We start from the raw sequence: 24,430 nt of genomic DNA, 5'->3' as shown, positions 1-24,430 counted from the left end.
AAGGATTCTGATAGCTGATTCTGAGGGAAAGCTCAAGCTACTGATTTTTCTTTCTTGATTCTTAGAGAGCCCAAGGCTCTGATAAAGAGACTGTGTGTTTTCACCCATGTAATGGGAAGAGGCCAGGGAGAGATACATCACCTCCAGCCTGTCTTTGTTCCTATTCATGGGTGCTCAGGCTCTCAAAATGAGCATTCCTTTATTGTTTTGTCTGTTCTGAGAATATTTTTAGATGGTTGTGCTGCTGCCTTTTCAGAGTCGTGAGGAAGGTGTCAGGGCAGTGAGGAAGGGGCTGTACTTTTCAGCAGACCCTTTTTCTACTTTATGTAACGTTTCTCGACCTGTTCTCAGGGCACATTTTAATTTGGTTTTGAGAAGTATTTTTCAGTGGAACCCTGAGCCTGGGGAGCATCAGAATGGCGTATTTCAAATGTTCTTGAGCTATTTCCCTCTTGGTCGGCTAACAACCCTAAATGCGATTGCCAGGCCAGGCTTTGGGGAGCTAGGACCATTGCTGGGCCTCCCGGTTTGGGCCAGATCCATCTGCCTCCTGCAGCAGTGGCCTTGCTTAATCGGAGAGTCACCTCTTGAAAATGCCTCAGCATTTCCAGAGCTATTTAAGCCTCCATTACCTTCTGGTAACTTTATGATATGACTTCAAGGGGCAACATCTTTGTGTATACCCATAGCATCTGGCACATGGTCAGTTCTTACGAAATATTTCTTGTGTAAATGAGTTGCTCTGAGATAGTAAAGGTCACTTTTCAAATGTCTTTCACAGACTTGTAAACAGAGTTTAAAAAAAAAAGAAGAAAAAGCTGACCTGTTGGGCAGTGTGCTTTCCAGGTGTCATCCTGCCTTTTCATGGGCACTGCTAAATTACCCTTGGGTGCTCTTAGGGCCTGTTACTTCAAATATTCCACTGACCCAAGGACAAACACAGTGCTTGCTAGGCCTCCTAAGGAGGACAGGACACTGCTTCTGGAGGCAGCTTCTACCTCCTTGGCCATCTCGGTCCTGAAGAGCAAATAACATCTTCAGGATTACCAGCCAGAGCAAAGAGAACTTTCCACCAATGCAGTGCATGGCTCTTTCTGTGTTAATCGACTGCCGCCCTTGGCATGGGGGAATGGATCCCAGCAACATCCAGCAGACTGAGAGCTGGAGTGCAAACAGCTCATAGCTGTCAGGTGAAAAAGGAGATGGTTTTAAGAAAGACTCAAGAGAGTATGGTTGTAAGAACTGTCATGCTGTCTTTTGGAATAGGGGTGGTAAATATTAAAACAATTGTTCCAGTTTGTCAGGGGACAGCCCCAGCAAGGAAAGACCCTCACTGTGCGTCCTGGCAGATAATCTGAAGAACGGACACATAGCCCTTTCCAGATTCATGCGTTTATTCAGGGAAACTTACTTACACGGGCAAGCAGCTGCTGTCCAGTGGCAGCTGGCTGGATTATTTTCCGCAACCACCTAGCAAAGGACCCAAGCTTGTATACCATTAGAGCTGGGACCAAGGCTCATTGTTTTTCTCCCACATCCTTGGGCAGTCAGTGTTCCCAGGGACTTCACGTCCAGGCCTAGATGTTTTCCTTCCTGTTGCTAAGGCATTCCTTGGCCTTGGCCGCTAGCCCATTCATGCCACTCCCAGCGTTGTACCTTAGCCTGAATCCATCCCAAATTCATTCCCAGCATGCTTCAGGGAAGAGCAAAGCTGATTCCATCAGGAGGGGATACATATAGCTGAATAGCATTACCCTACACAGTTAAGCACAGATAGACAGCTCTGTGGTGAGAATTAGAGAGAGAGACTTTTGACCTACTGAGAACTTATTGGCGTAAGGTTTCAGGCTACAGTATGGAACAGGGTTGGATCCTAGAGAAGTTGAATGAAATTTTTTTTGTTCTCACATCCATTATTAGAAGGCACTTTGTTAGCAGAGAGCCAATGAGAACAAAGCCGCTATTCTCAACGATGTTTTAGAGTTGCATTGCACAAATGTGAAGAGGCAACATATGAAGAGATACTTAATGCAGTACAAACCGAGCAGATGTTTTGGGAATACCCTTGAGTGGGCTGGCAGGCAGCAAAGTCTCAAAGAGTCGGTTTTGAGATGAGCCGTGATGCTGGTGAACCACATGGGTATTTACCTTGCTATCTCCCCAACATTTGTTCTTGTTGGTCTTAGTTGCCATCGAGTTGGCTCTGACCCATGTGGCCCTATGTACAACAGAAGCAAAAGTTCCTGGTCCTGCACCATTTTAGTGGACAATACTCTGTTGTGATCTACAGAGTTTTTACTGACCAATTTTCAGAAGTAGATCACCAAGCCTTTCTGTTTTAGTCTGGGAGCTCTGCTGAAATCTGTCCGCCACGGGTGGCCTTGCTTTTTTTTGAAATACTGGTAGCATATCTTCCAGCATCATAGCAATAGTTAAGCCACCACAGTGTGACAAACTGACAGATGGGCCTGGAAAATAATCCCCCTTCCTGCCACCACTACCACAAAACTGGGACCAATGGAAACTTATACCTGAAAAAGTTATACAGCAGCTAAAAGAAACCACATGTATGAGGTCTCTCTTTCTGTTGTCTTTCTTGTTGTGTTGTTGTTTCCATGACACTGTCTGTCAGAGACTTCTGCCTTGAGACTGCTGGGGTGGGAGACTAGGGACTAATTGAGGGTGGATCATATAAGAGAGGTCCCCAGGCAAGAGTCCACGGGATGAAGTCAACATGCAATAATCACACTCACCTCCAAAGTGTGGAGGTTTTGGTGGGGGAGGGGATTGAAATGTTTTGAAAATTGTTTTCAAGGGCATGTAAAAATTGAGCATCTTCACCTCTATCTGAAGGTTTTCTTAGGGGGATTCTCCTTTGTCCCTTGTGTTCTTCATCAGCTCGTGGGTAATGATATAGCAGAGATGAGTGCCTGAGCACTGGTTTCTGGGGTCAGATTTTGGTCCTTCACCCAACAGAGGGCTCCTGTGGGGAGCTTTCTTTTCAATTCATTGGGAAGGCTTCCACCTCTTTAGGAGAGCTGAGACATCATATCTAGTGGGTGACATAAGAAATTTTTCATGCCTCTGTTAATTGATCAGCTTGATTTTAATAGCATATTCTTTTTTTATCCCAAATCTACCTATTTTTAATTTTATTGTGTTAAAATACATATAACAACAACAAAATAGCTGTTTTAACCAGTATCCATTTCCAAAAGTTATTCATCACCCCAAGCGGAAACTTAGTACTCCTTAAGCAATAACTCTCCTTTCCTCCCTCTCCCCAACCTCTTATAACCACTAATAAACTTTTGTCTCTATGCATTTGCCAATTCTAGATATTTCACATCAGTTAGTGACGTACTTTCTTCAAAGGTAAGGCTGGTGGAGACCCAGACAGGCAGGTCTGTGGCCCACTCTCCAGCCCCTTGCAGCTCCCCTTGGCTCAGGATTCGGACCACAGCTAGTCACCTGCCACATGCTGCTGTTTTGCAGAGGGTCTGAGCTGCATGAATAAGGATCACGGCTGTAGTCACATCTGCAAGGAGGCCCCAAGGGGCAGCGTCGCCTGTGAGTGCAGGCCTGGTTTTGAGCTGGCCAAGAACCAGAGAGACTGCATCTGTAAGTACGGACTGTTGCATACCCATGCTGTGGACCATCATGCCTCAGAGGTTGTTTTTCACAGCCCCGGGATCAGAAATGCCACCACATCAACAACAGCAAAGGCAGCTGGCACCTCCACTGGGCACTTAGTTCACTGCAGAAGGGTGGTCTCCCATAGGGAAGGGAAATGATGTCCTTTTAAGGGGCCAATCAGAAGGAAATTAAATTAAATTCAGGGGTAAAGAGTGTGAATGTTGGGGAGTAGGGCTCCCTATCCCCACAGAATAAAGTCAGATTTCTTGTCCGATAGCTCTTTGCAACCTGGTTCCTGCATCTCTTAACAAGCTTCACCTGCCTCCTTTCCCCGAACACCAATTCCTTGCCTTTTGAGGAACAGCCCATATTCTTTCATGCCTTGTCCCAAGCCCTTCTTCCTTCCTGGCTTGGTGAATTGCTCAACCGTTAATATCCTGCTTAATTTCCAATAATAATAGTATGTTAGCTGCCATTTTTTTGGAGTATTTATTATGTGCAAAGCCTTGTCTCAAGCATGTGCCTTCTTCCATTTAAACCTTACAACCACCACCCTTTGTGCTAAGTTATTATTATCTTCATTTTTCAGTTGAGAAAATTGTGGAGAAGTCAAAGCAACAAGGTCATGCAAGGAGTAAGTGGCAAATTAGGGAAATTAGGATTCAAACCTAGGTCCACCCAACTCTAAAGCTTGTCCTCCTAAGCCCTTGCTATACTACCTCAGAAGCCTTCCCAAATGGCCTCGGACAGGGCAGTCATTTTATATTTTTCTCCCACTGCACTTTGTTCGTTCCTTAATTATAGTGCATGACAGTCTGGGTTGAATTATGTATATATGTGTCTGACTCCCCAACTATGAGCAACTCCAAGTCAGGGACTGGTCTTATTTTTACCTGTCAGTATTCTCTTGGCACCTACCACAGCGCGTGCCCAATCACATTTGTTTAATGAATGGGTGAATAAGTGGTATACACAGTTCAGACACAGCCAACAGAGAATGATTGAGATAATGAAACTCCATTAGGTAATAGGAAACAACTGGCAATTAAAGGTATTTCTAAACCACTAATTATGCCAGAGAAAATACTAAGAATTTCTCTTTAGGAACTCTTCCCAAAGCTATGGACAGAAGACTGCTGCAGTTTTTGCTGGAGATGGTTGTTTACAGCGAGTAGACCTTAGAGGTTAAGAGATGAGAAGACAGTTTCCCCAGTGAGACTGCTCTTGACTGCCCCCATCACAGAGTAGAGTGTAGCCTGGAAGCCTACCCAGTCAGGGCTGGTGCACAATCACACTCAGATAATAGGCAGGTTCTGACAAGCTCTTGTAAGCTGCTGTCGAGTCAGGCCCCAACTCATGGTGACCCTATGCACAATGGGATTAAACTGTTGTGATCAACAGGGTTTTCACTGACTGATTTTTGGAAGTAGGTTGCCAGGCCTTTCTTCCTAGTCCATCTTAGTCTGGGAGCTCTGCTGAAATCTGTTCAGCATCAAGCAACACACGAGCCTCCTCTGGCAGATGGGTGGTAGCTGTGTACGAGGAGCACTGGCCAGGAATCAAACCTGGGTCTCCCGCATGGGAGGTGAGAATTCTGAACTACCACTGCCTCCGTGTCAAGATCTTAGGGCCCCTGAAAGTGAGGCTGTCTGGGAGGGCTCCCAGTGGGCTGAGCAGAGTGGAGACCACTTCTCCTGCCAGAGGTACAGAGTTGCCTCCAGGTATCCTCAGGAGGAGGAACCAGTTTGATGAGGAAACAGCTTTGTTTTGTTTTGTTTTTTGACCTGTCATCAATGATTTCATACATAGTCTTTATAATTATTGGTTACTATTCCATTAAGTATGCACAGAGTCATCATTTCTTCTGATTACCCTCCCTTTGAACTAACCCACATGAAATTCAATGAGAGAAATCCTAACATATATGTACAAATTAAGGAGCCCTGGTAGTGCAGTGGTTAAAGCGTTCGGCAGCTAACTGAAAGGTCAGCGGTTCAAATCACCAGCTACTCCATGGGAGAAAGATGTGGCAGTTCTTCCATAAAGATTACAGTCTTGGAAACCCTATGGGGCAGTTCTGCTCTGTCCTATAGGGTCACTATGAGTTGGAGTCAACTTGATGGCAATGGCAACAGGTTATGTACAAATCAAATATTGTCATTTAAAGTGCTATATTGCATTCCGCAAAGTTGCAGTAGAGCTAAATTAATATGCACAGTTCTCTAGCAAGAGCGAAGCACTAGTCCAGATTCTCTTGATATAATTTCCCTTAAATAGTGAAAATCTCCCTCCCACTTCCATCATCCTGTACGACTTTGTTCAAACCTGTGTTTCTACATTTCTACGTGTGTTGTGACTGTTTACGTGACTGTCTCCCCCAGAGGACGGGGTGTAAGTCAGGCTCAGCTCTTTTATGCACAGGGCCTGGCATATACAAGGTGCTCAAATACTTGCTGAATGGAAACCAGAGTTCTTGAGCAAACGCAGCCCTGCTTGTGGAAATCTCAGTGCTTTGTGTGCCAAATCATTTTCTTCTCAGTGACCTGTAACCATGGAAATGGTGGGTGCCAGCACTCCTGTGAGGACACAGCTACAGGCCCAGAGTGTACTTGTCATCCACAGTACAAGATGCACACAGATGGGCGGAGCTGCCTCGGTGAGTGGTGATCCACCCACTGGGTGAGGGTCTGCCCCAGCCCTTCCATGCCCTGAACCAGGAACTCTCAGTGGTGCTCAGCACCAGGTGCAGGGCTTTCTGGAGCATTTGCCCCCAAACAGGGCCCGTACTTCTTCACATGTTGCAGTGGGAATGGTCTAAACCTGGGTTGGGTGTGAGGGACTGAGATCTAGACCCTACTCTGTCCCTCTTTCCTTGTATGACTTTGGAAAGCCCTGCCTCCTCTCTTGGACCAGGCTGCTCCTGACACTGGTGTTCTGGAGACTAGGACAGCACTTTCCAAGGGGCGAGGGCTAGCTGAAGCTAGAGCTAGCTGTTTGGGATGACATGCAATCTTTAGTCATCAGGAATTAGGATGGCATGTCTTTTGCTAGATCCATTTTAGAGGTCTCCAAGAGCAAATGTTGTTTTGTCCTGCTCTGCGGGAACTGGGGCGAATCTGAAGCTTACATTCCCTAGTGTCTTTTTGATCATTGCAATATACTTAAAACATCTTTCCCGTATTTAATGTTTACTAAGGATCTGTGGCCACTTAACGTGCTATGTTTCCCGCAGAGCCTCATTACAAAACATTTTTATTATGTGAACAGAGTCACATATCTTAAATTGTTCTCGTGTCTGGGATTTCAGAAGATGTGGTTGTGCAAGGGATGAACAACTTGACTCATTCTGTCTGAGAGCTGTGCTCTTTTTCTTCTTCTCATAGAGCAGGAGGACACTGCCCTGGAGGTGATGGAGAGTAACACCACATCAGTGGCAGATGGGGATAAACGGGTGAAACGAAGGCTGCTCATGGGTAGGCGCTTCAACCTCCCTCCTCGGCACTGACATTGTCCCTTTCCCTCTCCCATTTACTGCATCAGGCCTGAGCTTATGGGCCATCTACTCTAAGACTAGCTGGACCAGGATGAACAGCTCCTGCCAAGCTAGGGTATGTATTCTTCACTCAGTGCCAGGGCTCAGTCATCATCCAAGATCCTTGGCATTGTGGAAAGCAAACCAGCCGAGCCATCAGAGTAATTAGACTAGCCTCCAGCACTGCCCTGACCAGCTCTGAGACCTTGGGCAAACTGCCCTGAACCTCTATCTCCTGATCTGTAAAGTGGATATAACAAAACCTACCTCTTCAGGCTGTCAGGAAGCTCAATTAAGATAATAATCTGCAAAAGTGCCCAGAGCCCGGTGCCTGGAATTTAGTAGATGGTCAGTGAACGTCAGTTTCTTCCCTCCTGAGTAACCATAATGAGAGAGGCACTTTGGGCAGCCTCTAGCTAACCGTGGCAATTTGTCTATTATTTTTTTTTTTCTTAACTCAGCAGATGTTAACGGTAGAAGAAATGAACAGAGAAGAGTGACATTTGGCTGTGGGACATGGGAAGGTCTGCCAGCAACTCCAACAGCTGAGCTGGAGACAAAAGCCAAAGTAGAGGCGGTAGCTGTGGTGGGTGGGAATCAAACAGGTCCTTTGACAGATGATTATTCTGGAGATAGTGTAGCTTGACTGAAACGGAACTGATCTTTTGACAGTTAGTGGGTTTAATAATCAGCTAAGAATACTGAGCAGTCATTGATAAACCATCAGGTGACATTTCTGAGATCTTTCCTGCCTTTTAAAAATTATTTTTAATTGCCTTAAATTAAAATGCTGTTGTTGCTGTTATTAGGTACCATTGAGCCGGTTCCTACTCACAGTGACCCTATGTACAACACTATCTGGTCCTGTGTCATCTTCACAATCATTGCTCTGCTTGAGCCCATTGTTACAGCCACTGTGTCAATCCATCTTGTTGAGGGTCTTCCTCTTTTTCGTTGGCCCTTTACTTTACCAAGCATGATGTCCTTCTCCAGGGACTGATCCCTCCTGACAACATGTCCAAAGTACGTGAGACATAGTCTCGCCATCCATGCTTCTAAGTAGTGTTCTGGTTGTACTTCTTCTAAGACACGTTTGTTCGTTCTTTTGGTAGTCCATAGTATACTCAATATTCTTTGCCAAAATCACAATTCAAAGGTGTCAGTTCTTCCTCAGTCTTCCTTATTCGTTGTCCAGCTTTTGCATGTGTATGAGGCGATTGAAAACTCCATGGCTTGGGTCAGGTGCACCTTAGTCTTCACGGTGACATCTTTGCTTTTCAATAAAGAAGTCTTTTACAGCAGATTTGCCCAATGCAATGGGTCTTTTGATTTCTTGACTGCTGCTTGCATGGCTGTTGATTGTGGATCCAAGTAAAATGAAATCCTTGACAACTTCAATCTTTTCTCTGTTTATCGTGATGTTGCTTATTGGTCCAGTTGTGAGGATTTTTCTTTTCTTTATGTTGAGGTGTAATCCATACTGAAGGCTGTGGTCTTTGATTTACATCAGTAAGTGCTTCAAATCCTCTTGACTTTCAGCAAGCAAGGTGTATCATCTGCATATTGCATGTTGTTAATGAGTCTTCCTCCAATCCTGATGCCCTGTTCTTTTTCACATCGTCCAGCTTCTTGGATTATTTGTTCAGCATACAAATGGAATAAGTATGTGAAAAGATACAGCCTCGGTGCACATCTTTCCTGACTTTAAACCATGAAGTATCCCCTCGTTCTGTTCAAACGACTGCCTCTTGATCTATGTAAAGGTTCCTCTTGAGCACAGTTATGTTTTCTGGAATTCCCATTCTTTGCAGTGTTATCGATAATTTGTTATGATCCACACAGTCGAATGCCTTTGCATAGTCCATAAAACACAGGTAAACATCCTTCTGGTATTCTTTGCTTTCAGCCAGGATCCATCTGACATCAGCAGCGATATCCCCGGTTCCACGTCCTCTTCTGAATCTGGCCTGAATTTCTGGCAGTTCCCTGTCGCTATACTGCTGCAGCTGCTTTTGAATGATCTTCAGCAAAATTTTGCTTGCGTGTGATATTAATGACATTGTTCGATAATTTCCACATTTTGTTGGATCACCTTTCTTAGGAATAGGCACAAATACAGGTCTCTTCCAGTCAGTTGGCCAGGTAGCTGTACTCCAGAGCTGTGTCTGTTTGTTGAAACATCTCAGTTGGTATTCCGTCAATTCCTGGAGCCTTGTTTTTCGCCAGTGCCATCAGCACAGCTTGGACTTCTTCCTTCAGTACCATCAGTTCCTGATCATATGCTACCTCCTGAAATGGCTGAATGTTGACCGATTCTTTTTGGTATAGTGACTGTGTATTCCTTCCATCTTCTTTTAATGCTCCCTGTGTTGTTTAATATTTTCCATGTAGAATCGTTCAATATTGCAGCTCAAGGCTTGAATTTTTTCTTCAGTTCTTTCAGCTTGAGAAATGCTAAGTATGTTCTTCCCTTTTTGTTTTGTACTTCCAGGTCTTTGCAGATGTCATTATAATACTTTACTTTGTCTTCTCAAGCCACTCTTTGAAATCTTCTATTCAGCTCTTTTACTTCATCATTTCTTCCTTTTGCTTTAGTTACTCAATGTTCAAGAGCAGTTTTCAGAGTCTCTTCTGACATCCATTTTGATCTTTTTTTTCTTTCCTGTCTTTTTAATGACCTCTGGCTTTTTTCATGTATAATGTCGTTGATGTCATTCCACAACTCATCTGGTCCTCAGTCATTAGTATTCAATGAGTCAAATCTATTGATATGGTCTCTAAATTCAGGTGGGATATACTCAAAGTTGTACTTTGGCTCTCATGGACTTGTTCTAATTTTCTTCAATTTCAACATGAACTTGCATATGACCAATTGATGGTCTGTCCCATAGTCAGCCCCTGACCTTGTCTGACTGATGATATTGAGCTTTTCCATCGTCTCTTTCCACAGATGTAGTGGATTTGATTCCTGTGTATTCCATCTGGCGAGGTCCATGTGTATATATGAATAATATAAAAACTCAAGATTACAATGAAATACATCATTTCCTTGCCTTATTCCTTTCTATACCCTCATCCCTTTTGCCAGAGGCAACAATTTTCATTTCTCCTAGCTGTGTCTTGTTCTGATTTCCCTCCATATTACTGGAAAATGAAGTGTAGACAAGTATTTCTTAATGTGTCAGTTTTAGATATTAGCTTTTGATCTCCTATTATGGAAGACTAGGATTTACCTCTCCCCCTCACTCCTTCATAAACATACTCTCCCCTATACTCTTAATATATTTTTATCGCAATTTAAATCAGTATTACATGTTTGCATCTTTGTGACTGAGTGTCTAAATATGATTCATCTCTGAGTCATGAAATATGATTATATTTTCTTTGCTTAGTTTTCTAAATACCTATTACCAATTCTTTCGCAAAATTTTGACAGAACTCTAAATCCATTTAAGTATGTTTCAAGCACAGCAGGTAACTTATCAATTCAATTTTGTTCTTAAAGTCTCTTCTGAGGCTTTCTGTCTCCTGCAGTAGTAGGACCTGACTCTTGGCTAGCTGTGCGGCTCTTGTCTGGGTCTTCTTTTTACCATCAGCTTAGGAATTCCCTCTACCACTCTCCTGTTTTCGGTGGATCCCATGTTTTCCTTTTTGTTAGTTTACATCCTTGTTTTGTTAGTGTGTATTCTGTAGTATCTTCCTAAGAAAAGGTACATGAGATGTAGGTTTTTAAAAAAACTTCGATGCCTAAAAATGGCTTTATTCTACCTTCAGCCTTTGTTGAGAATTTGGCTCTGTATAGAATTCAGAGTTGGAATAATACTCCATCAGAGTTTTGATGTTATTGTTTCATTGTTTTTAAGCATTCAGCGTTGCTTCAAGAAATCTAAAGTCGTTTTGATTCTTATCCTTTTCGTGAAACCTATGAAAGATTCTCTCTGGAAGCTTGGAGGATCTTCTTGTCCCCAGTGATCAGAAATTTCACAATATTTCTTAGTGCTTGTTTTCCCACATGTGCTGAGCACTCAGTAGGCCTTTTCTGTATGGACATTCATGCCCCTTGGTTCTGAGAAATTTTCTTGTATTTTTTCTTTGATCATTTTCTTTTCTCCATTTTCTCTGTTCTGTCTTTCTCTGGAACTCTTCTTAGTCGGCATTTGTAACTCACGGATTGATCCTCTAATTTTCTTATCTTTTCTTTTTGTTCTACTTTCTAGGAAGTTTATTCAATTTTATCTTCTAATCCTCCAATATGATTCTTTTAAATTTCTGCTCTCATAGTTTAAATTTTTAAGAATTTAATTTTGTTCTCTGGTTATTCCTTTGTCATAGGAACCTGTTCTTATTTCATGAATGTTTTTCTTGTCTTTCTGAGGAAATTAACTGTAAGGTACTTAAATAACAACAACAACAATAATTAAAAAAAAAAACTTCTCTTTTGTTCCCTGTATTATCTTTCCTTTTTCCCCGTTTGTTTGATTTGGTGTGTTCATATTAAAGGCTTTCCCAAAATGTCTGGTAATTCTTGGATGACTTTTCATATTTAAGAGTGAAATACTAAAAAGTCAGTTGGATATTCTGTTGACTAGTGGGTTTCATGTTTGGGTGATTAGGAGTGACTTAGCCATTTCATTAGGATATGCTCATATGCTAACACCTCTTAGTCTTTTCATTTATGTAGGTTAGTTTTCTGGAGCAGAATCCTTCAATCTCCTGCCTAGGGGATAGAGGCTTGGGTGCTAGTATTCTGGGTGCTGGGGAGATGATGAGGGTTTGAGAGCTCTCTTTTCAAAGTACAGACTTTCACCTCATAGTGCCTCACCCTCTCCCTCTGCTGTTCCTGGTATCAAGTCTGGTGCCTCTCTGGTACAACTTCTTCAGAGAATAAACATTTCCGCTTTAGCTAGAGAAGAAAGGGGTAGTCTCCTGGCTGTATGGAATTAAGGCAAGACTCTGGGGCCTTATCTATTTCCTCTACAGACTCTTAACCAATTCTCCTGTTTTTACCTCCATCCTTATCTCTGTCTCTGGGGTAACTTGGTACCTCCAATTCCTGGACATTTCTGGGATTCTGTGGCTCAAATGAGCTTACCACTTTTTCATACGCCCTTTGCAGACTGATAGGGCTTAGCTTTCTGCCACGCCAGTTACTCCTCGTTCATTCACATGCCACTTCAGAAAATTTTAGAGTTTTCATTGACTTTTCCTCTCATGTTTTCTCTGCCCTGAAACATCTATACCTTTTCTATTCTATTTATTCTCATTTTAGTGAGCTTTTGAGAGGAAACAGACACATGTGCATGTTCTATCTGTCAAATTTAATTAGAACTAAGTTTCCCCCCCACCCGTAGGCTTTAAAATGAGGTAGTTGTAGAAGCAAAATCAGGTTTCTGGATGCCGAGGTGCTAACAATTGAATGCTGGATAGCACGGGCCTATTAGAATTACTGTAGGAAATGCAGGATTAGAAGGCCATTTGCTTATTGTTTCTCATCTCTAGTTGTGATTTAACAACTGTGGTTGCTTTCTCCTGTGGCTGTGACAGGTCTTTCTCCTTTCAGAGAAAGTTAAACTTGTAATGTGTTAATTAGCAGTTGCAACAAAGGAATAGTTGGGGTGGGTGATGCCTACCCTCTCTTGCTTTACCTGTTATTCATCTTGAAGGGAGGGCCTCCAGAATTAAGGAAGGAATAATTTTGCCCTGTTTTGTGCCCACAGCTAGCCTGCCAGATGTGGTCATACTTAGAAGGTCACTGGCTGTGAATCAGCAGGAACTTATAGCGGCTTCAGATCTTCCAGTTGAGGGGAAAGGCTCTGAAGGGTGGAAGAGGCATCTTTACCCTGTCAAGCTTCCTTGGGACAAATAGGTCATTTATATGGGTGGAAGGAGCTCCACTGCCCACCCCCCCACCACACTTTATCTCACCTGCAGAAGGCAAATATTTGGGGTGTGTCTGTGAATATCCTGTCATGCTTCTTGGCTTCCATGAACTTTGCCAAGTATTAACACTATAACAATATCTCTGTCTGACATCTGTGTCAGTGCTTCTTCAGGAAGCTAATGTCCTTTTAATTTTTTTACCTCCTTGTCAGAAACATGTGCTGTCAACAACGGAGGTTGCGACCGCACCTGCAAGGATACTTCAACAGGTGTTCACTGCAGTTGTCCTGTCGGATTCACACTCCAGCTGGATGGGAAGACCTGTAAAGGTAGCCTGTGCCTCTCCAGGGAGGCTGAATGCCCTGGTTTGGAGGGAAGCCCTGTGCTGCTAATGGCAGCTCTTCCCCTCCATACCCACCTTCTGAATGACTCCAGATTTGCTTATGATTCATATTGATGGAAGGTTTCTTCCTTGGGCTTGTGGAAGGGTATAATTGAGTAAGCTTAATTAGAACCAGTTTAATTGCACTAACTGTTGAGAAGGTCAGCCTCTACAAGCGTTAAATAATTCATTTCAGACAGTGGCCTTTTAGAAAAAGGCGGAAGTTCAAGGAAACATTCATTTGCAGGAGATAATATCAACATATCATAAATAACAACCTAGAGATTATTATGTAAATAGCAGCCAAGATTATTATCCAGAGCACTTAATGAATAATTGTATGATTAACTTTTACTGACAAAGAGAGGCCCCAATGACTTGCTGGTATTTCACAGGCAAGAGTACAAAGGATTCGTTCTTTAGCGTGATAAAAAGTAGATAGCTAGTTACCAGATGAAACTGAGAAAAGGTAAGATTAATTTGAGAATCAAGAATCATTTAAAAGCATTGAGGCTATTTGATTATTGAGAAATTTGCCAAAACAAATGTTCTAGTCCCTTATAGCTTTAATCATTAAACTAGAATGGAAAGTATCTTAAAGGGAACGATCTTATTTTGAGAAAGCAATGCAAAGATGATCATTCTTTCCCACAGGTTGTTTCCTTAATGCTGGTCAAGGGCAGTGTAAATCAGAGTTCTTAAGAAGATGAAGCCCTTGTCTTTCAAAATTGGTTAAGCCAGACAAGAAAATGTGTATAAGATTAAAAACATCAACAAACATCCTTAAATGGTTTTATCGATCTGTTCTTCTTTCAGAGAATAATGATGCACATGCAATAGCACTTCAGGGATTTGCGGACAACGAGGCAAGTATTGCTGTCTGATTTGTCGATGCTTGCCTGTTACAGATATTGATGAGTGCCAGACCCACAATGGAGGTTGTGATCATTTCTGCAAAAACACCGTGGGCAGTTTTGACTGCAGCTGCAAAAAAGGATTTAAATTGTTAACAGATGAGAAGTCTTGCCAAGGTATGTGCTGAAAATGTGGCTCTGCTGTCAAGTGGCCTGCTGGTTGGAGCAGAGAAAACATAACCCTACCCTGGTAGAGACTGGCTCACTGGGGTTCTCAAAGGAACCACTAATCCAGCCTCCAACCTGTGCTTCACTTATTTCCTCTGTTAAATAGAATGAAAACACTGATGTAGCTCACAGGTATATTATTGAAATTATGCTGTTAATGATTAGAGGACAGCTCAAAGAACCCGTCTGGTCTGATTACAGCTGACCTTAATGTTAGAAATGGGATGGCATGCAGAACGCAAACAGAATTGTATAGGGGTATTGAGATTAGAAATAATTTTCCTTTTCTAAAATTTCTTTTAACGGTATTGATTTTATAACAAAAATTAATGGTAATAGTATGTAAATTTAGGTAAAATACCCTTTCTAGCAAAAAGTTGGGGTAGACCCATAATCAAGATCAAGTGCCAGTTGTTTTCTTCCTCAGAGCTCTTGTTTCGAAGCCTTTGGTGCTTAGCGAGAGGGTGGCAGAGAAGGAGGGAGGGGACTATATAGAGGAGATGCTGGTTGTCCTCCAGTAGCCTCTCAGACTCCTCGATAAAATGCCGTCCTTGCTACATAAGGGGTGCAGCAAGGAGACGGCTCTGGGTAGCAGTTAGCGTATTAGTAACAATTTTGGGTGGGCAGGATACAGTTTTGGGTGCTGGGCATCATTTACATTTTTAGATGAGCACCTTTTATATTCTACTGACCTGCAGGAAGAAGCGCTCAGGAAAGATGTGCTGCCGTTTGTTCCTGCTCCATTTGTGGGAATAAGAACTGCTTAGCTTATTTCGTTAAAAATACTGGTATTGAATCGTTAATAGAATATCTGATTTCACTTCAGATAATAAAGATACAATATCACCTTTTTAAAAACCTTATGTGATTTGGGTTTTTCTTATCTCTTGGTTTGCTCTTGTTAATAGATAATTTGTCAAAATGTTCAAGTATACGCTGTCCTTTAAATTCAGAAAGCAAGTTAATTCTGGATGGTTATTGCATGGATTTCTTCAGTTTGGCTTGGAAAGCAAGTTTACGGTTCCATATAATGTTTCATAATGTATAGAGCAAGAAATACCGTTTGAGCTGTGTAAACACGTTAAAAAGGAATTAGAAAAGCGATCTCATTATTTTTGGCAAAGCAAAATCCCATAGTGAGCAGCCAAAATCAGCTACTGAGTGAGTGTACTTCCTCAACAACTGGCTGGTATTAATAACGTATTTCATAGAATGGTATCAATTACCTTGGACGAAACTAACTTTTCCTTATTTTTCACTAATCAGTCTTGCTAGAGCAAATATTTACACAGAACAAATTTACCGAAGAAATTGCCAGGATTACTGAAAAAAGCTAGGATGAAGAGGTTTTATAAAAATTTGCCCTTTTGTGTTTCACTTTTTCATTCCTCCAAATGTTTGTTTTTTATTAATGTAATTTCTCATGGCACATTCAGTGTTGAAAAAGTGGTCTAGCAATGGTCTAGTTGGCTTCCACTGACTTCTGTACTGGTCCTGGTTTATCCATTTGGAAACACAGGTCATAATTGTGTTAAAAGCCTCTAAAGAGTTGAGGAAGTGAAATATTGAAATCTAGTCTATAGGAAAGATCAAGGACCAGCTGATTAGACAGACAAATGCAGCCTTCTGAAGTCAGTTTCCATGACCCCAACTGAAGCCAAGGATGCTCCTACCTGAACATGGACGGCAGGGAACATGTGGGACTAAGCTATGGGGAGCAACAAAGTCAGGGCATTGGCCAAGAGTATCCAGTTTGGAGCTTAAACACTAAATTTCAGTATCTGCAATAGAAAATTACAGGAGCTGTTAGGGTTAATACATTCTTTCAGTGCAGAGGGTATTAAAATCTAGGATCAACTGGCCTCTTGAGGCCAGAAGACTAAACCCTAGGAATGTTAGAGACAGATGGGAACTGGATTTATTTCCAACCTAAGTGTTTTCTCCTTTCAATTAACCATAGCTTATAAAATTATTGTTGCTGTTTAGCAATAGTAATATAACACTAATAATACTTAGCTACCCGTTGTCGTTGATTCGATTCTGGCTTATAGCGACTCTTTAGAACAGAGTAGAACTGCCCCACAGAGTTTCCAAGGAGCGTCTGGTGGATTCGAACTGCTGACCTTCTGGATAGCTGCCGAGCTCTGAACCACTGTGCTACCTTATAATGTACAAAATTCTTTTTAGGTATGTTATCTCATTTGGCTTCATTTGAATATTTTAAATTACTCAGCCCTGTAAACCAGCATGGACCAGAGAGACTAACGGGGCTTTTAGGCAAGTGCAGTTTGCAAAAGAATTTGGAAGTAAGGTCCCTGGCTGTGAGCACACTTATTGTGCTTTCTTTACCACAAGTGAGCAAAGAGAAATGATGGATAATTTTTGAACCTATTTGTTGTTGGTCGGCAACTGGTATTTATTATAAACATACTCTTCTCAACACTCCTCCCTCAGAGTTGGTTTCAGCTCCTCTCTCCCTTTGAAAATTACAGATGTGGATGAGTGCTCTTTGGATAGGACCTGTGACCACAACTGCATCAACCACCCTGGCACGTTTGCATGTGCTTGCAACAAAGGGTACACCCTCTACGGCTTTACGCACTGTGGAGGTGAGGAGACTGCCCCACCAGAGTCAGGAGGTGGGACGAGGCTGGGCCTGGAGGGGAGCGGGGCAGGGGCCAAGGTTTCCTCAGATCAGGAGTCTTTATTTTCCTACATTGGGGGATGAAAGGCACATTTCCAGTCCCTGAACTGTAGTAATGAGCTTATCTTCTCAAGGGAAGCATCTGCTAGGGGAAGTCTCCCACATTTATCCCTTTAAAGTGTCCTGTGAAATGGAGCAGAGAGAGAGCTGAGCTCTTTCAGCTGTGAACTCTTTATTGGCTTTATTGATGCAAGTTGTATTCAGAGAATGAGAGAGTCTCTCAGGAGTTGATACCCTATCCTTGGAACTTCCCAGCAGATAGTAAAGTCACAGTCCTCAGAGAGGCATGGCAGGGCACCAGCCAATTCCATAGTCCTACTGTGCACAGGATCTGACTGCAAAGCCTTGGTTCGAGTCTCACAATTAGATCTTTGAGCTGGAAATGGGGCCATTTGAATTTATCTCTCTACCTTGTGCCCATTTAGAAGTCACATAACCTTATGGTCTATGGCACAAATCAGATTTGGCACCAGCTGACTCCTTACTTCACTCTCTCAATCATCAGACTCACCCAGAAATCTTTGAGAATACTAATTTGCAGATTCTGATTCAGAGTATGTAGGGCTTCCAAGTAATTATGGGGACCTGAAGGTTTTGAGAGTCATTGGCCTAAGTACTTCCTGCCCACTTCCTTGTGTCCTGTGCTTGAGAAGAATGGATAGTAGTGATTGCTGTAGATGGTATTGTCTCCCTTCTCGTTTTCAACCCATTCTTAACATGGTTAAACACATACTCTTCCTAGTCCATCAAGAAAACCCAAGGAAATGTACTCTGAATACAAATGTGTGTCCGGGTTAGGTGGAGCCACCTTCCAACCTGAACTCAGTCTCAGATTGATGGAGATTTGTGCGAGTCACTTCTCTGTACCTCAAATATATATGTGTATATACACACACACACACTATATGGGAATCGACTCGACAGCACTGGGGTTTTGTTATATGTATATATGTGTGTGTATATAGTCAAATGAGGAGTCCTTCTCTCTATCCCCCTTGGTATGCAGCCTGGGAGGATGATGGGGTTTTAAATTGGAAGCGTGTGCAATGTCCAAGTTTGGGCATCTGAAAGTAGAGTGTGGCCCCTTTGGACTGTTCCTAATGCGGGGATGGTTTGGCCCAGGATGGAACCTAAGACCACCCTGGCGAGGCCCATGCCAGGAAATGCACTGAATTGGGGGTGGGGGGTGGGGCCAGCTGGTGGCAAGTGCACATCCTGAAGGTAGTGAGCACCTTCCCTTTGCTTAGTCAGTTTCCACCATGTGACTCCTCTCCTGCCCTTCCTCAAGGGAGAGTCAATGATGGGCTGCTGTGACAGGAGAGTGTTTTGTTCCACAGACACAAACGAGTGCAGCGTCAACAACGGAGGCTGTCAGCAAGTCTGTGTGAACACATTAGGCGGCTATGAATGCCAATGCCACTCTGGGCACAAGCTCCATTGGAATAAAAAGGACTGTGTGGGTAAGGGGCGCTGAGGCGCAGACTCAGTCAGCGGTGTGCCCCCGGCCCAGAGGCAGTGCAGCTCCGTGCGTTCCCCTTTTTCCAGCTGGACCCGGAGTGCAGCTGACCATCCCTCCACTTAATTCTCTTCCCCTTAGCTGCAGCAACCCTCCTTTAAATAGTTCAAAAACAGGAGATACTTTGCAGACCCTGGTGTTTCCTTCTTTGCTTCCTTCTGTGTAGGTTGGAACTTCTGTTTTCTTGGTTGCTTTTCTGCATGACATTTAGCATACAAAGGCTTCCTTTAACTTGATGGGAAATAGCACCTGGTGTCTGTGTTCTGTGCTGGGTGTCAACTCTATCTTCTTATCCTGATATTGTGGGGCCTTTGATGTCTGGGACTTAATTGTCATTGTCACACTTGGAAGTTTCCTTCTCTTTCCATAAGTGTCTGTGTTTTGTCCTGTTTAGAAGTGAAGGGGCTCCTGCCCAGCGGGACGCCCCACGTGTCCCTGCATTGCGGTAAGAGTGGTGGAGGAGACAGGTGCTTCTTAAGATGTCACTCTGGCACTCAAATTTCTTCAGGTGAGTGGGTCCCAGTCCCTGGGGCAGGTTCTCATGTCAGAGCCAGGCCTTCCTGCCTTCCAGGTGTTAGAGGCCCTCGAATGACTTCCAGGTTCTAGACCAGATGTCCCCTCACCACTGGAGACCTATACTCTGAGGCCCCAGGAGCTGGGTGTTTTCTAGGGATCCGTGAGGAGTGGGGGTGAGTGGTGATTTGAGTTGCTCCCAGGATAAACTATAACCTTGTTTACATGTTTGAAAATCCATGTTCTGTCTGTCAGGACTGCAAGAGGCCTACTCTGTCACCTGCGGGGCTTCCTCTCCTCTCAGGAGCAAACAGCAAAACACAAATGATTCTGCTTTTGGGGGTAATTACCAAATATGCGTGTTCTGTCCGGGGCTCCCTGTATTCGGTGGGCTTCATAAGTGAGGCGCTGTTCTTGGGTATTGGCTTTGTTTTCTTTTCTCTTGATCTCCTCAGTGCTGTGTGGACATCACAGGATGTTCTTGCCTGCGGCCTTGACACCCTAAAATCCGACTCATCACGTGACAGATACTTATGGAGTGTCCACTGTGTGCTAGGAGGGGCTGTGTTCAGCCTTGGTTGGGTTGTCATGTTGGCAGAGGCCCACAGAGCTCTGGTACCAGGGGATATCCCCACCCCATTGCCATCGAGTTAATTTCAACTCATAGCAACCCTATACTCCCTGCACCCCAGAGTACCTCACAGGCCCAGAGGAAATGTGTGCCTCCAGACACATGGAGTTGGTGGAGACTGGCATGGGCAGAATAGGGGAGCGGGAAATTGTCCAGAGAAAGGAGCCCAAACCCTTCCCGGTTTGTCAGGAGGCCTTGTCCTCACAGATATAGATGCTTCTGTGATTATGTCATGAGAACATCTGACTGAGGAAATGGCTTTTGATGACAATTTATGTATGTGGGCAAAGCTAGACACCTTAAGCAAGATACTAATGGCTCACATATATTAATTAAGCAGTTAAAATATGCCAGATAATATATTACATGTATTAGTTAATTTAATCCACACAACCCTCTGAGTTAATCTTGCTAAATAGTTAAAGAAACTGAGGCTCAGAGAGGTGAAATAACATACCCAAAGTGACTCAGATGGGGAATGGTGGAGTAGGGATTTGAATCCAGGCAGTCTGGATCCAGAGTTTTAACCACTAGCCTTCAACTTCCTCTTTTGCCTTGCATTTGGACCCAGCCAGAACAGACATCATGGTCTGTTTCACCAAATCCCTCAGGGATGGTTAATTGAAGATTTAGGCCATTCCAAGGGTGAACAAGCAAATAGCTAACAATTATTCAATTCTTACTATCTACCAGGCAGTACGCTAAACTTTTTTTGCATTATCTCATTTAATCCTCTCAACAGCCTGATAATGTAGGCACTGTAATTATGTCCATTTTACAGAGGAGGAACCTGAGGCTCAGGGAGATTAAGTAACTTGTTCAACTTCTCACCACAAGTTGAAGAGCTAGAATTTGAACCCAGGTCATTGACTCCTGAGCCTTAACCCTATGGTTAAGACTGACCCTGAGAGGAGAACAGAATTTTGCATATTAGGCCCTCAACGTGGAACCCTTGCTCCCTCCCACCCACTAATCCACTGCTGTAGAGTCGATTCCAACTCATAGCGACCCTATAGGACAGAGTAGAACTACTAAGGCTGTAAATCTTTACAGAAGCAGACTGCCATATCTTTCTCTGCTGGCGGGTTCAAACTGCTGAACTTTTGGTTAGCCGCTGAGCATTTTAACCACTGCATAAGCAGGGTTCCTGGCCACGTTTACTGAGGGCCATCCTTATCTGGAATAGGTGGATTCCCTCTGCCCTGTCCTTCCAGACATACTTATTTAGGAGAGTCAGCCCTTTGCCATATCCCTCGACAGTCTTTTTCACATTTGAACAGGGAGATTCTGGACTTCTTTCTCAGGAAGGCACAAAGATCATTTCATCTTCCCTCAATATTGAGGCTGTTTTCAGTCCCTTCTTTGTTATATCTGAATACTGGATTTCTCTCTCAAGTGGAGGGATAAATCTTAGGAGATTCCTGGTGTTCCCTGTCCCAAGGATACTCCATGACCCAAACTTTTCTTGGTCTCAGGGTTAAGAGAGAAGCTGCATCAATAAGAAGTTTTGGGGTGTACAGCATGTGGTGGGACCCAGCCAATGGATAGCTTGCTATTATCCCTCTGATGTTCCCATTCCTTTGCTTCTGAAGGTAATATTTCTCACTTGTTTCTTTCTGAAGATGTCACCACCATCAGGACAAGTGTAACCTTTAAGTTAAATGAAGGCAAGTGTAGTTTGAAAAAGGCTGAGCTGTTTCCTGAGGGTCTGCGACCAGTACTACCAGGTATGGAATCAGATGGCTGGTATAGGGAGTGTGCCTGCATGTTGGGAAAGGGGCCTGTGACAAGCTGAGCTGGAAGTCTGAGGGAGGGCCAATGTCTGTCCACTGACTGAGGCATACTCCAGATGGGATTGAACAGTTCAGATTCTCCAGGGACTCTCTTCACAACCTAGGACCCGGTGTAGCCCTGGCAAAATAATACTTGAGAGCTTCCTTTGCGAGGTGCAGTTGGTGAAACTTGGGGAAGCCTGTGAGTTCACAGTAGTCGATAAGGCTCAAGATCCATTGCAATCTGTGATCATACTGGGTTAAATTTTCTAGATTTTAGAGTTTGTTTCCAATATAAGCCAAAGAAAATGAAAGAAGGTTTGGCTCAGAAAGGATAATCTTTAGTTATTACAAAGATGTAATATCCAGCTTTCCTGCTGGGTCAGGTTTTTGGAGGTAGTGACTCCTTGGCTTCAGCATAACAAATACCATCCAAGTAGAACTGGCCTTATTGAAATGAGCAGAATCCAGCATTCCTCTTTCTTCCCCAGATCGCATTTTTAGTACTATTTATAGAATAATTTTAGAGATTAAAAAAAAAAAATGGCCTTTGAGTTTCCATTAATGGTAATGGAATAATTTGGAAAGGAATGTGTGATGGTTGCACAATAATGAAGAATGTCACTGAATTGTACATGTAAGACTTGGTGAACTGACAAATGTTTTGTTACATATATTTTTACCACAATAAAAAAATTGGGATTCTTGTATTAGGAAGCTTCTTTCCCCAATCCATCCTCAAATAAATCATACAAACAAACATAAAGCTCACTCTAATCACTTTTGACTTGCTATTTAGGTAACTAACCAAGATTGAGTTTGGTACCACCATTCGATAGAATATTATGCCGCCATTAATTATGTTTTCAAATAATGCTTAATGACATAGGAAAATATTCTTTTTATAACGCTGAGAGGGAAAAAGGGACAGCAACATTTTGTATATGTAATACAACCCAAGTTATGTAAGAAAAAGTATGACTAGGATAAAAAAGGAAAACTCACCCTCACTCACTCTATTATTAGTAGTGGTTATATCTGGGTGGGAGAATGATAGGTGACTTTAATTGTTTTCTTCATTTTTCAAACTCTCTATAGTGAGCATTATACTTTTAAATCAGGGAGCATAAGCATTATTTCAAAATAGATTTGGTCTATAATTAATGTTATTGTACCAAGGTTCATTTTTTAGTTTTGATAAATGTACCAAATGCAAGATGTTAACATTACGGGAGGCTGGGTGAAGGGCCTATGGGAAGTCTCTGTACTATCTTAGCAACTTTTCTGTAAATCTAAAATTATTTTACAATAAAAAGGAAAAATAGTTATGGGAAAATTGAAAGAGAAAAGGGTACAAAATAAGCATCTGTTTAGTTTCAGATTTGAAATTGGCCTTCTGAAAAAGTAATGTTAAGAGAAGAATATAATACAGCTAACACTTAAGTTCAATAAAGTAAGATTTCAAAAGAGAGACAAATTAGTTGTGTGGATGGCATGTGGACCTGGTCTTTGATTCAGGTTGGCAATTATTAGTTAACAGATTCACTGGAAGCCATGAGGAGTGGGGAGACGGCCAAAGTCAAGGAAAGGGATGTAAAAACTCTATCTTAATGCAACACTCTCAATCTCATTCTAGATACCTTCATGACATTGTTTGGTTCTGTTGATTCTTTGTGCCATTTATTGCTCCTGGTTATTTCAAAATCAGACATCCTTGTTGATGTGCTTTCCAGCATTCCCTTCGAGTTGGAATTGCTCCAAGGTCACTTTGCCTGAAAGCAGGAGTTGGTTTCCTTTCTACTTCTGTTTGCATGCCTTATTTGAAACCTCAACCCCTGCTTGATACATCAGAGTCCAACTTTAAAGAAACCAACTGTAAGAACACGTGAACACCGTAGGACCCAGCCGTCAGCAGAAGGGAGGAATGCGAGACAATCCCTGGTTCTCGTCTTCTACCTATGTGGCTGGTCTGTTGGAAACATACAGCATTTATCCATGAAAAGAAATTTCAAGAGCTAAATTGTAAAGTTACATAGGAGGAAATGCAGGCTCTTCAAAGTTAAAATGTCATGTGCAGAAAAATGAAACAGGACCCATGCCTTACACCATACACAAAAACAAATTAAAAATGGATTAAGGACCTAAAAATACAAACTAAAACCATAAAATTCTTAGGAAAACAAGCAAGGGCAATGCTGTCAGGCCTAGCTTTCAACAATGGATTATCTAATATAATAACAAAAGCACAAACAGCAAAAGACAAAATAAATGGGACCTCATAAAAATTAAAAATTTTGTTCATCAAAAGACTTTAACGAAGAAGTGAAAAGACAAGCTACCGACTGGGAGAATATCTTTGGAAACCATATGTCTGACAAGAATCTAAAAACCAAAATATATATAAAACTTTGACAACTTAACAACAAAAAGAAACAACCCAGTCATAAAACGGGCAAAGGACTTGAATAGACATTTCACCAAAGAGGACATTCAAATGGCCACCAAACACATGAAAAAATGCTCAGTGTCATTAACCATCAGAGAGATGTGCACATCAAAACCACAATGAGATAGCATTTCACTCTCACTAGGATGGCCAAGATAAAAAACAAACAACAACAGCAAAAAATGTTGATGAGGATGTGGGGAAATTGGAACCCTTATCCATTGCTGGTGGAAATACAAAATGGCACAGCCATTGTGGAAAATAGTGTGGCAGCCCCTCAATAAACTAAAACTAGAACTACCATATGACCCAGCACAGCAATTTTACTCTTAGGTA

At 42.5% G+C, this 24,430-nt stretch overlaps 1 protein-coding gene across 4 annotated transcripts in view; it reads left to right on the top strand.

Annotated features, from left to right (window-relative positions):
- The window catches only part of SCUBE2 (signal peptide, CUB domain and EGF like domain containing 2), a 103,449-nt gene that overhangs the window by 18,407 nt on the left and 60,612 nt on the right, over positions 1–24,430 (top strand). For 3 of the 4 annotated variants that reach the window (XR_007518201.1, XM_049890328.1, XM_049890327.1), the window contains exons 5-14: positions 3,496–3,621; positions 6,176–6,292; positions 7,020–7,109; positions 13,261–13,377; positions 14,339–14,461; positions 17,005–17,121; positions 18,554–18,676; positions 19,127–19,240; positions 19,501–19,587; positions 21,499–21,603. Coding sequence is in view for 3 of the 4 variants with exons in the window: in XM_049890328.1 (XP_049746285.1) it covers positions 3,496–3,621; positions 6,176–6,292; positions 7,020–7,109; positions 13,261–13,377; positions 14,339–14,461; positions 17,005–17,121; positions 18,554–18,676; positions 19,127–19,240; positions 19,501–19,587; positions 21,499–21,603 (1,119 nt within the window). In the remaining variant the exon portion in view is untranslated. The remainder of the gene's footprint in view (positions 1–3,495; positions 3,622–6,175; positions 6,293–7,019; positions 7,110–13,260; positions 13,378–14,338; positions 14,462–17,004; positions 17,122–18,553; positions 18,677–19,126; positions 19,241–19,500; positions 19,588–21,498; positions 21,604–24,430) is intronic. The other variant, XM_049890329.1, reaches the window with a different exon arrangement.

The sequence above is a fragment of the Elephas maximus genome, chromosome 7 (assembly GCF_024166365.1).
Source record: "Elephas maximus indicus isolate mEleMax1 chromosome 7, mEleMax1 primary haplotype, whole genome shotgun sequence".
Lineage (NCBI taxonomy): Eukaryota > Metazoa > Chordata > Mammalia > Proboscidea > Elephantidae > Elephas > Elephas maximus.
This window is presented reverse-complemented; position numbering and strand designations above follow the sequence as displayed.